At 36.8% G+C, this 15808-nt stretch overlaps 1 protein-coding gene across 1 annotated transcript in view; it reads left to right on the top strand.

The window, feature by feature from the left end:
- Positions 1 to 14690, top strand: part of prkx (protein kinase X-linked) — a 70420-nt gene extending 55730 nt beyond the window's left edge. The window contains exons 4-8 of the mRNA XM_077246828.1: positions 2821 to 2940; positions 7637 to 7732; positions 10152 to 10209; positions 11651 to 11728; positions 12080 to 14690. Of these exons, the coding sequence (XP_077102943.1) occupies positions 2821 to 2940; positions 7637 to 7732; positions 10152 to 10209; positions 11651 to 11728; positions 12080 to 12205 (478 nt within the window). The 3' untranslated portion in view covers positions 12206 to 14690. The remainder of the gene's footprint in view (positions 1 to 2820; positions 2941 to 7636; positions 7733 to 10151; positions 10210 to 11650; positions 11729 to 12079) is intronic.
- Positions 14691 to 15808: the final 1118 nt, after the last annotated feature.

The raw sequence follows: 15808 nt of genomic DNA, 5'->3' as shown, positions 1-15808 counted from the left end.
GCTGCCCAATCCTCCAGCCAATATGAAAACAGGGTTCTACAGCCCCTACTTCATTGTACCCAAGAAAGGCGGTGGCTTCATCTGTCGACGGGGCCTCAACTGCATTGGCACATCAATTGACCTTTTGCAAAGACACCCCCCTCCCCTTTAGTTACTGTTGCTATGTCCATAAAGCCACGCCACTCTCACGCCACACACCTTGTTCTCACACAGTGAAAAATACAACGTGGAGCAGAGAGGACACTGACAAGCCGCTGACAGACAGGACAGACCAGGTTACTTTTTATATGAAACAAAGTCTCAACTTTCAAATTTGGACACAGTGCAAAGTCAGGGAGGACCAGGAGTAGGTCTTGTTAGTTGCGCCGTATTGGCCAAACCAGACCTGGTTCCCAGAACTCATGCTCCTAGTGAAAGTACCTCCTCGGCCCATTCCTCTGAGGAAGGACCTGCTTTTCAGAGACGAATCACTCTATGGCACCACGTCCAGACCTCTGGAACCTGCATGTCTGGTCCCTGGACGGGATGCGGAGGTTCTAGATGACCTACCCCAGGCGGTGGTAGACACCATCACTTCTGCTAGAGTTCCTTCAATGAGGCGGTTGCTCAGCGCACTGCAGAGACCTCCCTTTGAACCATTGCAGTCAGCTGAGTTAAAGATCCTGTTACTAAAGACAGTGCTCCTGACTGCTCTGGCTTCCATCAAGAGGGTAGGAGACTTGCAAGCATTTTCGGTGGACAAATCGAGCTTAGAATTCGGGCCGGCCAACTCTCATGTTGTCCTGAGACCCCGGCTCGGTTACGTGCCCAAGGTTCTGATCACTCCCTTCAAGAGGGTAGGAGACTTGCAAGCATTTTCGGTGGACAAATCGAGCTTAGAATTCGGGCCGGCCAACTCTCATGTTGTCCTGAGACCCCGGCTCGGTTACGTGCCCAAGGTTCTTACCACTCCCTTCAGGGACCAGGTAGTGAACCTGCAAGTGCTGCCTTCGGAGGAGGCAGATCCAGCCCTGGTTTTTCTCTGTCCTCTCCGCTCCTTCCGGTGTTACATGGACAATACACAAAGCTGACAGATATATGTAGAGCTGCAGGCTGGGTGACCCCTAACACGTTCGCTAGATTCTATAGCCTCCGTGTAGAGCCGGTATCTTCCCGTATACTCACCCACAGTGGCCAGTAGCACGAGGGGCCCGTTCTTAGAGTCGGCTTGCAACGCCACACCCGCCCCCATGAACAGTATACGTGTCTATTTACTTCAGTAGTGTTCCCCAGAAATGGCTAACTCTGTGAGTTCCTCAATCACCCCCGCGGCAGTCAGACGTTGCAGAGTGTCTGACGCCAGTCCTACACTCAAATGCATTGTGGAACCTGTGTTAGGCTGGGTATCCATATGTAGCAGTCTCTGCGGCGACCCCATATGTGTATACCGCCACGATCAGCTCCTCAGCCCGTGTCTTTCCCTCAACAGAGCCTGCTCTGTCGTCTCTGCTGGTGTTCTTTCCCCCCTATTGGCTGGAACAACTTCAGAGACTGCCATATGTTGTACTACCCTGCTTGGCTAGTCCATATGTGTATCCGTCACAGTGCCTCCCTCCGGGGTAGGATGTGGCTTCCGCAGGGTTCCCTTCTCCAAGGGCACACTTTCCCAGTGTTATCCAATAAGTCACACTGAGTGGGTCATGCGGAACAGCAGTAACTGACCTTCTCTGCTTAAAGCTCCTACTTCTGCCAAACACTGTGGTCAGGCCAGGAGGCTCAAGCGGAGCGATGGAAGGGCCAGTAGACGTGGCAATTTGGTAGATATCCCCATTCGTCAGCATCACTTCTGTCTCACCTCATAGTGAGCTGACGAAGGGGAACGTCTCGGTTGCGTATGGTAACCCTTGTTCCCCGAGGAGGGAACAGAGACGTGAGTCCCCTCGCCACAGTTGCTGAGCTTCCACTGTACGGCCGAGTCACAGGTTTCTTCTCAGCGGAAAAACAAGGATGCGAGGCACCTGCTGCTCATTATATGCTCGCGCCGCAATGCACAGCAGCTGGTGCAATTATCGCATGCCAATGTGCTTTAGCTCATTTAGTTTCACTCAAAGTAGGCTCTCGCAAGCGATCCCCATTCATCAGAATTGCTTCTGACTCACCTCTCCGTTCCCTTCTCGGGGAACGAGGGTTACCATACGTAACCGAGACGTTTTCTTACATCTGTAAACTTCTTTTTTTTAATCATCACATTAAAAATAACATTAAAATTTGATAATATTTAGAGATTTGTACTGCTTAAAAAAAGTGTGATGCACTTTAAAAAGCCCTTGAATTTTTTTTGACTTTCACTCTCAAAAGGTTTTATGAACCCTGAGATGAATAATGTAAAAAAAATTGAATGCTTCACACTAGATCTCGCTTCGATGTTATTAATTCAGTGGCGTTATCAAACTCTTTCTCACTGGATCTCATAGCGCTGTGTAGTAACAGTGTCGCATGCTCAAGATCGCACACAAGTAAACATGTTCTGAGTTCTGCGCTGTCTATTATTGCTCCGAGCTGATAATTTGTCGTTAATTTTCCATTTGATATTTCTTGAATGCAACTATAATTTATTATCAGTTGGGCAACATGGTGGTGGCACCAGTGCAACCTCTAACAAATTGTAGTCGCACTGGCAGGAAAAAAGTTTGGGGGTCAATATTAATTATTGCAATTGTTATTTGCAATGACTGGCTGAGTACTTATGCAAAAGACGTCAAGATTTTATTTATTTATTTGTTTGTTTATCTATTTATCTACTATCTGTCCATTACTATTTTATTATTTCTTTCTTTACAGGACCTGGACTCTATGTGGTACTCCTGAATATTTGGCTCCTGAAGTGATCCAGAGTAAAGGTCATGGGCGAGCAGTGGATTGGTGGGCTCTGGGTGTGCTCATCTTTGAAATGCTAGCAGGGTAAGACCAAATGTTAATTCATATTTTATAGAGTCTGTGTATCCCTGGAAGTTTGTAAATTACTGAAGGGGGTCCACAGAGATGTATAAAGCATATTTTTTAACTAAACATTTGCTAATGATCTAAGAATAAATATTATATATTGCAATAGTGTTAGTTGGTGGTTTTTAATGAATGCTATTACTAATAGCATAATATATAATATATTTATATATATATATATATATATATATATTTAATTTTGCTTCTTTTTTTTAATCTATAAGTGACTTCCCTTACGTTTATTCTTAAAAAATGCGAGAATCTAAAATCCTGACAACTACTTTCCAAGTATTTTCCAAGGCCAACTTAACTGGCCTTCAGCTAATGGCAACTTTTTAAAAACCAGTGATGAATAAATACATTGAAATAAATAACAGTCGCCATTCCATCTTGTATGGCTCAGACTGTATTTGTATTGGTGTGTGGTCAGGAGAGATCAGCTATTGTCAAAACACCACTAGAGGGCAGCAGTGGAATATTGAGCTCTGCCAAGGGCCTAAACCTCCATGTTCATGTCTCAGTGTCCTATTTCATGCTGTTTTGATATCTATCCTTATTTGCCTTGACGTTAATTACTGCAGCCCATATTCAGCATCCACAAACTGGCATATTTAATATGCACACAGATAATATGCTCGCATTTACAGTATATTAGGGGGTGGATGTGTATCTTGGAATTGATCTTGTTTACAAAAATATCAAGATTAATCTGTTATTACCAACACATGTTGGCATAAATTTTAGGCAAATTATGTGTTATATTTTTATTTCTCGATCAGCAAGTTCCACACAGCTGCACTTTGTGCATAATCTTTGTTCTTGCACAAGAATGTGTTCATTTTGTCACATGGACTCCAAAGCCGGTGTGAAAATAAATAAACTTCTTCCCTCCTGGTATAATTTTGGATGCTGTAGTGTATATCCATTCCAAACTGCTCCATTCTCCCACCTGCATGTTGCTGAATCTAAATCTGCCCTAGAGCTTTCACAGGCTCTCGTGTGAAGGAAAGAGTGACCCACCCTCTTCATTCATCCCAGACTTCTTTTGAAGTATTTGCTCCTGCAAGTCGGTGAGAGAAAAAGACCTGGTCCCTTATTTTTCAAAGAGACAGACACACGGACATAGGCTCAGCTTGCCCAGACATACAAAAGCTTTCTTCAGTCGTATCTGGGACTGTGTGTTTGTCTGTTTGAATGTTAAAGGTTGTTTGACTCTCCTTAACAGGAAATATATCAAGAGTTGAAATAGTTCCTCCTGGGCCATCAAAGGGGTAGCAAACTCAATGTAGTGAAAGACTGTGTATGTGGGTGTTAGCAAATGTCTTGTGGGTGTGTTCGTATTTCTGTACTAACTACTTTTAAGGATGAAATTGGTGAAAATGTCAGCTAAGTCTGAGCTAAAACTTTTAGAATTCAATTAAAAAGCAAAAATATGGTTCACAAACCAGGATTTCCAGAAGATGTATTTTGTATTAAGTATTGGGTTATGGTAGGATTGGGTATTGTTTGAACTTTAAAAATTCCAATTCTGCTTATCGATTCCTAACTTCAATGTTATTTGATGTTGTAATTGTGTAGCCTTATTGCAAAACATTTCATTGTAGCTGAATACCATGAACAAAAATCAGCAGACTAAAGAGCATTTAAGTAACTTTTGCCTATGGTTTAAAAATATCATAGCAAAAACAACTAGCCAAACTAATTATATAATAACTAATAACATTATTAAAGAAAAATTAAAACCGTTGTTAAAAAGGAAAAAAAATACTTCACAAATAAATACAACTGAACAAAGATACGATTGAAATAAACAATGTTTTAAGAATGTCAGGTATTCAGGTATAGAAACTGTAATCAAATGTAAAATAGCACTGCACTTTATGAATAAAATATAGGCTACATTACAAATATAATTTCAAAAGTAATTATTCAGTCAAGAACGGAGGGTTAATTTTCTGTCTTTTGTTGTTTGATTAATGCTATTATAGAGACAGCAGCAGGAATATCAGGCTGTTGTCACTTTAAGAGCTGCACTGATCCAATGTAATGTTACACATGTTATAATGTTTTCTTTGTCAATTGTTTGTGTTCACTTAAAACATAACCAACGGTGTTTTCGAGAATATTTTGACATATTTGTGTGTGTATTTGTCCGTTTAAGTGCAAAAAGATGCGTAAGGAACTCTGTTCAGTATCGCGCTCCACTATTCAGTATGAGAAGGGACTTTCTGTGCGCAACGGTTTAAATGTAACTGGCAACTCTTACATTTCTGTTTGGATTTTCTTACCACTATGTTGATTCACTTTAAAAATATACATAATTTTGTCATTTGAAGAAAAAAAATTTTTTTGAAATGTGCTTGTGTGAGTGTCTTAGTTATAATACAATAGATGTTATAAGATCCAGCACTTCAAGAGCACAATTTTAAAGGCTTCTCCTTTTGTATTCTCTTTCTAAGTGGAATGTTGGCGACACCTGTGGTGTTATGTAAAAGTTTTGAGTTTTATAATTCTCCCTTTTTCCCGTCACCAGCCACTGCTTACAGTAACACTATAGAGACTAATATGCCTCTCTTGCTCTCTCTTGTTCTCCTTCGCCCTTTCTCTCTTTTCCATCACCCACAAGAAGGAATAGCTACAAGTTATGCTCTCCTGGATTCTCTCTCTCTGTTTATGGTTTCCACACTCAGTCAATACTGTCAGTCCTGCTCAATCCATTAAGTTGAACCACCTTATTTTACTTTTTGTAAGGCTGCAGCAAGAGGTTTGTAAAGGAATACAAAATTCTGTCAGCATTTCCTTACCCTCATGTCATATCAAACCTAAATGTCCATTTTTCTTAATTTAAACACAAAAGGAGATTTTTATGTTTTTCTTTTCCATTCAATGAAATTGAATGGTGACCAGGTGCTATCAAGCTTCAAAAATGCACTATAAAATAATAATAACAGTAATGTATATGACTGGAATATGTGTGCTATATAAATTACAGTTATGATTCGTTATGCATCATATTTGTCAAGAATTAAAAGGTACAGGGTTGGTCTAGGATAACATGAAGTATTAAATCTTAAATAAAATTGTACTGTGGCCATTCTGTGTAATGCTCTTTTAAGCCATCACGCATGTCATCCCCGCTGTGCAACTCTGAGCTAATGGGTTATTCATTGTCAAACACTGCAGGGTCTTTCACTTTCATATTTTGCTGCTGATGTATTTCTCATCATCTCATCTTCACTGTTGACACTTGAGTACTGTCATTGTCAGTGATCTGTGCCCTCATGCGACTTCATGTGGTCGCCTAGTAACAGGCTCATTAGCATCTCTCACCTTATCTATCCCTCATATTTAATGGCTGTTTGCAATGCCACCTGGACTCAAGCTCATTGCTTGAAGAGTGGAAGGATGTTTGATGGCGTGTTGGTTGGGGCGTAGCAGGACTGAACTGGAGGTCTGTAATGGAGTAATGGATTACACAGCATGAGCTGGAGAATCACATACCAGACATTAGAGAACACGCATCACATGGACACAAATGAGTAGAAATGGCATTATACTGAGACGCAGTCCACAGCAGTCATTCAAAGGCCTAAATGACCCATTCAGCAGTTGCGGTCCTCCTCCAATGCTGCTACTTTTGGTGATTTAAACAAGTGTAGACCAGGAATGCATCTGTGAAATTAGCCATTTTGAAAGCAAAAACTTCAAGACGTTATTCAGTTAACTCGCTTTAAGATTACATTGGAATATTTGTATTAACTCTTTCCCCGCCAGCGTTTAAAAAAAAAAAGTTTAACTGTGGAAAAACAGTGAAACACAAAAAGTCGGAAAATTCAGTAAGTGGCGGGAAAGCGCTGTCTCATAAATGACGGAAAATTCCTTCACTGGCGGGGAGAGTTTAGCAAAAGTAACATAATTGACGGGGTATTTTATATTAAATTATTCCATGTAACATACTGTCAATAAAGCACTCCAAAATGACAATAATAATAATAATAATAATAATAATAATAATAATTATTATTATTATTATTATTAGAATTTTCAATGTAGTAAAAAAAATGCTTTATTGTCAGTATGCCATTTGGAATTATTTGATAAAAAACTTAATGCATTTATGTAAAACTTCCCTAAGAGAAAATATTAAATCAAAACTGAATGAGTAATTCTATCTTTGGTAAACCAGATTTATTTATTTGTTTGTCAATTATACATATGACACCTAAAAACGTTGCTACAAACAAAAGTTATCTGTTGTTATTGATTAGATTTTATTCTAACCCAATATTAAATCTTCACTTAATTCGAGTTGAATGTCAACTTTCTTGCTATCTAGTTCAAGTTTGGTCCTTGATGGCTTAAGTCACAGTTGTTTTGTGTTCATCTATGTGCTTGTTTTGTCTGTAGTGTGCAGGTCAGGTCTGTAAATGAATCATTGCAGAGTTTTTTATTAGACTAAGCTGACATCTTTAGAGACTTTTTCTGCTCTCTGTCATACTGACACATTCATTGATTTTTATTTTAAAATGTCTTTGTCAGCATAAAAATATTTCAGTCACTCTCTGGTTGGTACATCTTTTTAAGGTTTTGGGATCTTGGATTCATCACTGGCATTTAAAAATCTCTACTCTTTTACTGTCTTTCTCTCTCTAAGGTATCCACCATTTTTTGATGATAACCCTTTTGGCATCTACCAGAAGATTCTGGCCGGAAAGCTGGAGTTTCCACGGCATCTGGATTTCTATGTAAAGTGAGTTTGATAAAGAAAACACACAAAAAAAATGACACATGGCATATTTATAGCATACATAAAACACAACGTCTAGTGAAATCATGTCAGCATAAACAAGAAAATTATTTTATCTCTTTTTTTTTTTTCTTAAACCTCACAACCAATTTTAATTTATGAAATTAAGCTGAAATAAAAAATTTATTAAAAATATAAAATTATTAGATGGGAAAAAATGTAAACTTAAAAAATGAAAATGAGAAAATTACTAAATCTTTAACATTAAAATGAAAACTTTGAAAACTGAAAAGATTCAAATTATTCAAAATATCAATAAATACTGTAATAATGCTAGACTAACACTGGTAAAACAAAAATACATTAAGTTAAATTAAAAAAAGCTAAAATTCAGATTCATTGCTCTTCCCACATTAAAATATATTAAGTAAAATAAAAATGTATATCTTTGAACATCAATAATGACTATTTTAATAACTTTGCAACAAAAGCATCTTCAAGTGTTTAAATCCATTAATTTGGTAGTAGAACTCACTTAAAATGTAACAATAATTTTTATATTCAGTGATAACAGGCTCTCTCTTTCCAGCAAAGGGTCCTTAATATGAAAAAGGTTGAAGACCCATGTTTTAGAAAGTTCATAGTTCAGAAGAGATGCTCTCATAGATACACATAACACATGCCCTCTAATGAACCCATCTAAACTTGTCAACTAAGCACACTGGCAGCTGCATCCAGTGAGTGCAGGCATCCTCTAGGTTACAGACAGACGGGTCTGTTTACTCCACTACTCAGGGTGCTTTTGAACTAAAGGAGCTCAGGATCAGGCAAACAAGCTGCTGTTTCATCTTGATGTTCAAAAAATACAAAAGTAATCCTTAATGATACAGAACAATATCCTCTCTTAGTTGTATCATCTAAGAAGTCATTGCAGCTGTACAAATATATACACAAAATGACATCACAGCTGCATTTCCTAATAAGACTTGTGTCCACTAATTGTTGGGCTAGCTGCTGTTTACTGTTTCAAACAGTCTGCACTCCAGAGACAAAGACAGCTTAAGAAAGCTCTCGGAAATCGAGACAGACAGTCACTTCAGGCAAAGCAAATCCGTGTTTCCTTTCAACTGACATGTTTACTCTAGTTACAATTGTGAAAGTAGCCGAACGATATCTCCTGTCACTAGAGGTTTAACAAGCTTGATAAGATAATAGTATCGTGAAGTCAAACACACATGACAATTGGAGAATGAATAACATCTGCCAGGGAGGCTAGAGTGAATGGTAAGGTCATCTGTAGCAAGTTCGCTCCAGGCATCTCTCGTGTTATAGTTTGAGTGGGAATATCAACGCCACAGACGTCAACATGCTAATGCGCTCGCCTTCACAGCTTGAAGCGTGTTGGATCATAGATACAGATTATTTTTGTCAAAGTGCAAAGATTTTTATGTTCATAAGCTGACTAAAGCTTTTGCACAATGAATAATCTCTTTAAGATGGTGGTTCTCAAACTTTTCAGGCATTTGCCACAAATAAATTTGCATATTTGTACAATCTGTATTGTACAAAGGAGACCACTGCTTTGTACTGCACTGTATAGGGACAAACAAGATATCAGCAAGAGTTAGATATTTTGCTTTTTGTACATTTGTTGACGTATAGTTTGATGGTGGACATTAGATTCCTTAAATATATTTCCACATGTTTTAATAGAATATATAGATTTACATTTGCCATCATCTGGCATAACATTTTATTGTATTATAGTGAAGATTTAACTCTTGGAAAAAAAAGTACAAAAAACAATGCATTTACAATTATTTACATTTACTAGACGCTTTTATCCAAAAGTGACTTACAAATGAGGAATACAACAAATGATTAATCTTAAGCAGGCAATAAATACAAGACGTGCCAGTAATACAAAGTTTCAGACATTGTTCAGAAATCAAATAGTACAAGCAGAATAGTTCAAACGTTATTAATGTTACATATTGAAACGTGCCATAAACTGTTTCCAATTCCGACCACACATATTCCTAGATCAATTTTTTGAAGACTTACTTTATATAGTATTTGTATACTTTTACTTTTGTTTAGCAGATTTCAATACTGCACATTTATAATGCTATGTTGTCAAAATGTAGTATACAGATCAATTATTTTAGTTTTTTTAATTTAATTTTCTTTTATTTTTTCTTTTATTTTTTAGCAAAGTAGTACAATATTGGTATTTAATATTAGCCATTTATTGGTCATCATAACATTATTGAAATTCTGGTTGATTGCAATAATTATTGTAATTGAGTCTTCCTAATCTTAATGTCTCCCTTGTGCATTTAACTTTCCTATGAGTATTGAATAATTAAATAATGTGCCTTTTTACCATAGTGATTCTCATCTTCTGTCTTTGTTTGTCTAGGGACCTAATCAAGAAGTTTTTAGTAATTGATCGGGCAAGAAGGCTCGGAAACATGAAGGTAAGCAAGGTGTTAGTAACAGATATTCTCTATAGTGCTTGTATGGTATGGTTGAGCAAGGTATTTCTGCAGGAATCAGCATCTGGGATATTTCCTTTGAGAACATTATTATCTTGATACACTCTTCTCTCTGTCCATATGGACTCTTTATAGTCATATCACATTCAAGGTCAGGTTGAGAATTCATGAATCATCTAACATATTAAACTCGTTCTAGGCCAGTTTTGCATCTTAATAAGCAAATAATAAGACCTTGATTGAGTCCTGTGAGATTTTTCTACCAAAGGCCACAGTTGGCCACATGTTTCCATTTATGATAAGGAGGCTGCCTATCTGCCTGGAGGGGATGAGATGAGGCTCTGGAGAAACTCCCTGGACACTCACAGAGTGATTCTGACACCAGGAAACTCTCCCACCATACCTCCCTTCCAACCCCCATCAGACGAGGTGGGAAGAGAGGAAAGAACTGCAGAGAGAGTCCTTGTGCAAAATGTTTCTGCATCTCCAGCTTGAGTAATTCAAACAGTTGCGGTTTAATGGCAGTTACTTTTCTAAATTGTCCTTTGAGAGGAAATAATTCAATAACTGGCGCCAGATGAGGTGGCAGTGCATTGCACCTGGCCTGTCACGCGTAATGTGATGCATATCGTGACGGTGATGTCATGGGAAGTTTGTGAATGGTTGCGTCTGAGCGTCATTTTCCCATTAGCAACAGTTAATGCTGTTATTATAATTATCCGCATGTGAGGAATGAGCTGTGCTGAAATGTACATATCACTGTTTGTTTTTTGTTTTCTTTAGATTTAATAAATTGTGATTTATTCAGGTTTACTTTTTGTTGTCAATGCATATTCAGAGTAAGAGACAAAGATGGCAAATTTTTGAAGAAATGTCACTTTGGGTGGACTCTGTTGTTAATTTAGCTTTCTTTCTTTCTTTCTCTCACTTTATTCTCCTCTGACTCCTGAGAGTTTAATAGCCGGCAGCCCAATCACAGCTGTGTTTGCACTGTTTCCACAGCAAGGCCAGCTCCTGCTGGCAGCGCTCATTCACAAGTGCTGATATCTGTTATTCCACTTGAGTGGATGTCTATCTCTCATAGTCCCACAGTGCAATGCGTGGCCCAAATTCTGAGGTTTCTGGAAGACTCTGCATTGTTGCCCCACTTTTCTTTTCCTCTCTTAGAAACTAAAAAGACAACACAGTGGCTGAAAAGACCGTTTGTATTAAAATGGATTCAAATAAAGAGTGTAATGTTCAATGTCAGATCTAAAAGTGTTAATAGATATATTGTTCATGGTAGCACATTTAAGGTTTTTATTCTTGTCACAGTTTTTACTGTGATGGTTTGTCTTAAAATGTAAGACTTTATTCTACTTTAATGTTCATTTAGTTATAGTAATCCATCACATTATTGTGTATTATTTTTGTCTTCTTCCAGAATGGGGCTGATGATGTGAAAAAGCACAGATGGTTTAAGTCAGTAGACTGGGAGTCTGTGCCCTGTAGAAAACTCAAGGTAAGCCCCGCAGTTCTGTTGTATAGAGTTTTAGGATATGCCCTGTTATTAAAGATTCATTTAATACCACTAATCATTTTTGTAAGATTTCCAAGTCATTGCTGGCCACATAAGTGTGAACGCCTCTTTAACAAGTAATTCCATTTTACTTGCTTTATTGCTAGAGTTACAAAGCCAGAATATTCTTAATATTTTTGTGGAAACTGATACATTTGATCAGTTAAATGCACCCTTGCTGATTATTATTATATATATTTGTTTAAAGCAGTAACCCCAAACGTTTGAATGCTAATGTATATTTAGCTGTATCTGAAGCTTTGTTAATGAGTTTCTCTCTCCTTCCTGTGACAGCCACCCATAGTTCCAAAGGTATCTCATGAGGGTGACACGTCTAACTTTGACACCTATCCAGAGGATGAGTGGAAGAAGGACACACCTGTACCAGCTAAGGATCTGGAAATTTTCAAGAACTTCTGAAAGGATATTCTTTTTAATGACACAAACGATAGGACTTGGTAGAAGATAATGGATTGGAGCTAAAGGTTTAACCTCGCCATTCAGGGCACATTAAAAGGTCATAGTTGCATTATTATAGGTATGTCTTCCCTGCTTGTCCCTGAGTCCTGCACACTTGAGAAACAGAAATAGACTTCTTGTGATCACCATCATTGGCATCATAATTATCATCAAACGAATAAGGAGGAAACAGTTTATCACTTCAGCATCTACTAAGTGATGAATAACATAATTCTTCACTGTCTCTTTATATTATGCAAAAATATCATTTAAATTAGCAATAATAACAAGGTTCTTCTGTTTGAGGTCCCTTTTGTGGGATCTATTCTAGACAATGTCTTCGCTTATACTTGATCATGTATGGTCATGCTTTGGTTATGACTATATATCTTGAAAAGCTTGCTGAATCAAAACTTTAAGCCTGACAAATGTTCTTTTCTGGTTATCTAAACTTGTTGAAGTGTTGATCCTTTCCTTCTACATGGTTTATCTAGATACATTTTATAACATAAGGCCTGTCTCACACCGGACTCTGGAGCAGGCACATAATCAAAGCAGCAGCATAACTGCAACACACTTTTACTCTCACAGCTTTTTAACTGCGTAACAAAACTGCCAGTCTATACTAAAAAAGAAATAAGTAAATAAACAGTCAAATTTTGTGGTTACTATTATAAATATTTCCTTTAATAACGGCCATACATTTTAAAATGGTAATTTTTTTATTCAATAAAAATGTATAGTCTGAAATGAAGTTGTGGGCCACATCTAAATAGTCATTAATCTACACAGAACAGAACCCAAACTGCTTGTCTCCTGAATTCAGTCATATTTACTGAACAGAAAGTGCTGCTTGTGTCTATTTATTTTATTTTGTATTTTTTTTTTTTTTTTTTACTTCCGACAATAGGCGAGTAGTTTGACTCCGGCATTCTATTTGAAAATTATAACCTGTTCATATGAATCATGGAAGCCCACTTCCAACACATTAGGGAAAAATGCTTTGGTAAATCCTAATTTTGACATAGTAAGTCGTAACTGACAAAAATTCTAAATTATGTTTATATAAGTAAAAACTATTCATGATGGCTTTTTGTCATAATTATGACTTTTTATCTCAGTTTTGACTGTTATAATTGAGATATAAGTCAAGACAAATCAAAATAAAGATAAAAATACACTGACTTTATAATATTTTTCCAGTTTGACTAAGAGATTTCATTTTTACTTTTTATCTCATCTTTTTGACGCGTCTTTTGACTTATCTCATGACTTATGTCATTTGATTTATCTAAATTTCGACTTTATCTCATAATTATGTTTCATAATTTTGACTTTTTCTAATAATTTCTACTTTGTTATTTTCTTTCTTTTTTTTTTCCTTTTTTTTTTATTCTGCTTATCAAAGTATGATTTTTTTTTTAAGTGATGGAGAAAAAATGTGTTCTGTGTGAACGGCCCCAAGTATCCAAAGAGCTTTTGAACACATTTCTGCCCAGATTTCATACTGAGAATAGCAGGTAAAATAGAGGTACAGTAGCACTTATCTAATCAAACATGACCTCACAAACCTGTAGGTAACTAATAAATCGGCATTAATGCTTGTATTATCAAATGCCTGTTCAAATACGTTGGCTGTTGTGCTTTGATGTTTTATGTGTTTACTAATTGTTTAAGTGCATAAACACTTAAAATTTTACTAGCCATGTGTTTTCTAAAGTTGCCTTGCATTTATATGGGGGTGAATTTAGGGAACACTGTTTACATTGCTTTGTAATGCTACTTAATACATGGTTGGCACATGGAAAGCCTTGCATTATGGGAAGGGAACTGAGTATGGTGTGAAATGCTTACAAAATGTAGCTACTGTGTGTATGTTCAAAACGGTTATTTTTTTCTGGACTTTCCTATTTTTTTTTCTTTTTGTAACTGCTTTTGTTTGAAGCAGTTATCTATCATTGTAAAGTGTCTACTGAAGATCATTTCTTGAAATGGCTGTTCTTTTTAAATTGCAAATGCAATTTTATACTGAGGAACCTGCAGAATCATTATGGACTTTACAACTGTTACCATCTTTTGGATTTTTCTGTTATTGTTTGTTTGTATGTTGTTTTACCAATTGTGTATTTTTGCTGTATTCTCAATTTTAGTGTGTTACTTTTTTTTACACTTGTTTGAGAAAAGATTGTATTTTATATTATTTGCAACAGCAAAAACTAAAATGAAGTTCTATGAACTTAAAAATTGAAACCCAGCATAGGATTTTATACTGATTTTTGATTACATTTTGTTTTAAGTTTCAGTACTTTACTTTTTTTGGCTTCTGAACATTGATGGTGTATTTGAGATGGTACAAGTGCAATGTTACCTTCAACCAAGCTGTTATGAAAATCTGCAAGTACTATAATCATGAAAATAAACCGAACTTTTCATGTGGGCGAAACAATTTGACTAATACACATATTGCCTGTTATAACTTTTCAGTGTACTTTGACCAAACTTGTTGAAGTCTTGTTGAGATGGGTTGGACTCTTAGTCTGATGGCGCTAAGCCATACCCTCTTAGCAACATTTTTAAAACCGGCCATTGTATAACCTTTTAGAGTAAAAGTTTGAGTACTAAAACTACTGTAAGAGTCTTAGTATATTCTCATTTTCCTATATTCCCACGATTAAGTGTTTTCCACAGTTTAATATGCTTGTATTTCCTTCTTTTGGTCCCTTTATAGCTTATTTTCCATAAGTATTAATGTAAAATGTATTTTTAATGTACATTAGCAGTTAACAGGACAAATTAGCATCCCTCATTCCCTGCAAAAGCAGATGAATGATCTCATCCATTGAGTCTATGGCATTTTTTAGAGGTTATTTCATTCTCTAACTCCTGTGGTCAGACTTCACCCGTAGTGAAATGTTCAAACATAACTTTCTTTCTTCTCTCTGCTCCTTGTAAAATTTGACTACAGTTTAAACATTTTAATGACATTTAGTCCTGTCAGACACACCACTGGGACAGTCTAATTGTACTTAATAGTTCCCTTACAGTCTTCTAAATGCCTGCACAATGGATCTGTCCCCAACCTGATATGAAATGGTTTTTATCGTATGGTATGTATTTGTGTGCACGCCTCTGCACTTTGGCAGTTCTGCGTAAAATATTCCCACATGTGACAGGAAAGCAGAAAAAACATTTAACTGGTAAGATGTAAATGGCATTTCCATTTAACACTAAGACTATGGTGTGTTCAATTATGTGTACACTAATCTGTGTATGTTTGGGTTGCTCAAACCCAACAAATTTTCACCTGTTGATATGTATTCTCTGAAGCTGAAATGTGAAAAGTTGCAGCTGCGGTTTTTATTCTTCATTCTGTCCACGCAGCACTTACCTGATGACACTTTTTGGCTGAGTCAGGAGCGCTGAATGATGTTCCCTAATCTCCCTTTGTCCCATAGTGGAATTGTTGGTAAAGAAGCCGTTTTTTTCTTTTTTTTTTTTTTTTTTTTTCTCTCATTGCATCAGAGTTACTTTATTTATTAGGAAAAGAAATGACAGGATCAGTGC

The sequence above is a fragment of the Siphateles boraxobius genome, unplaced genomic scaffold, assembly GCF_051911475.1.
Source record: "Siphateles boraxobius isolate OS27281-9 unplaced genomic scaffold, OSU_SipBor_1 29, whole genome shotgun sequence".
NCBI lineage: Eukaryota > Metazoa > Chordata > Actinopteri > Cypriniformes > Leuciscidae > Siphateles > Siphateles boraxobius.
Note: the sequence above shows the minus strand (reverse complement) of the source record. Positions and strands in the feature narration are given on the sequence as shown.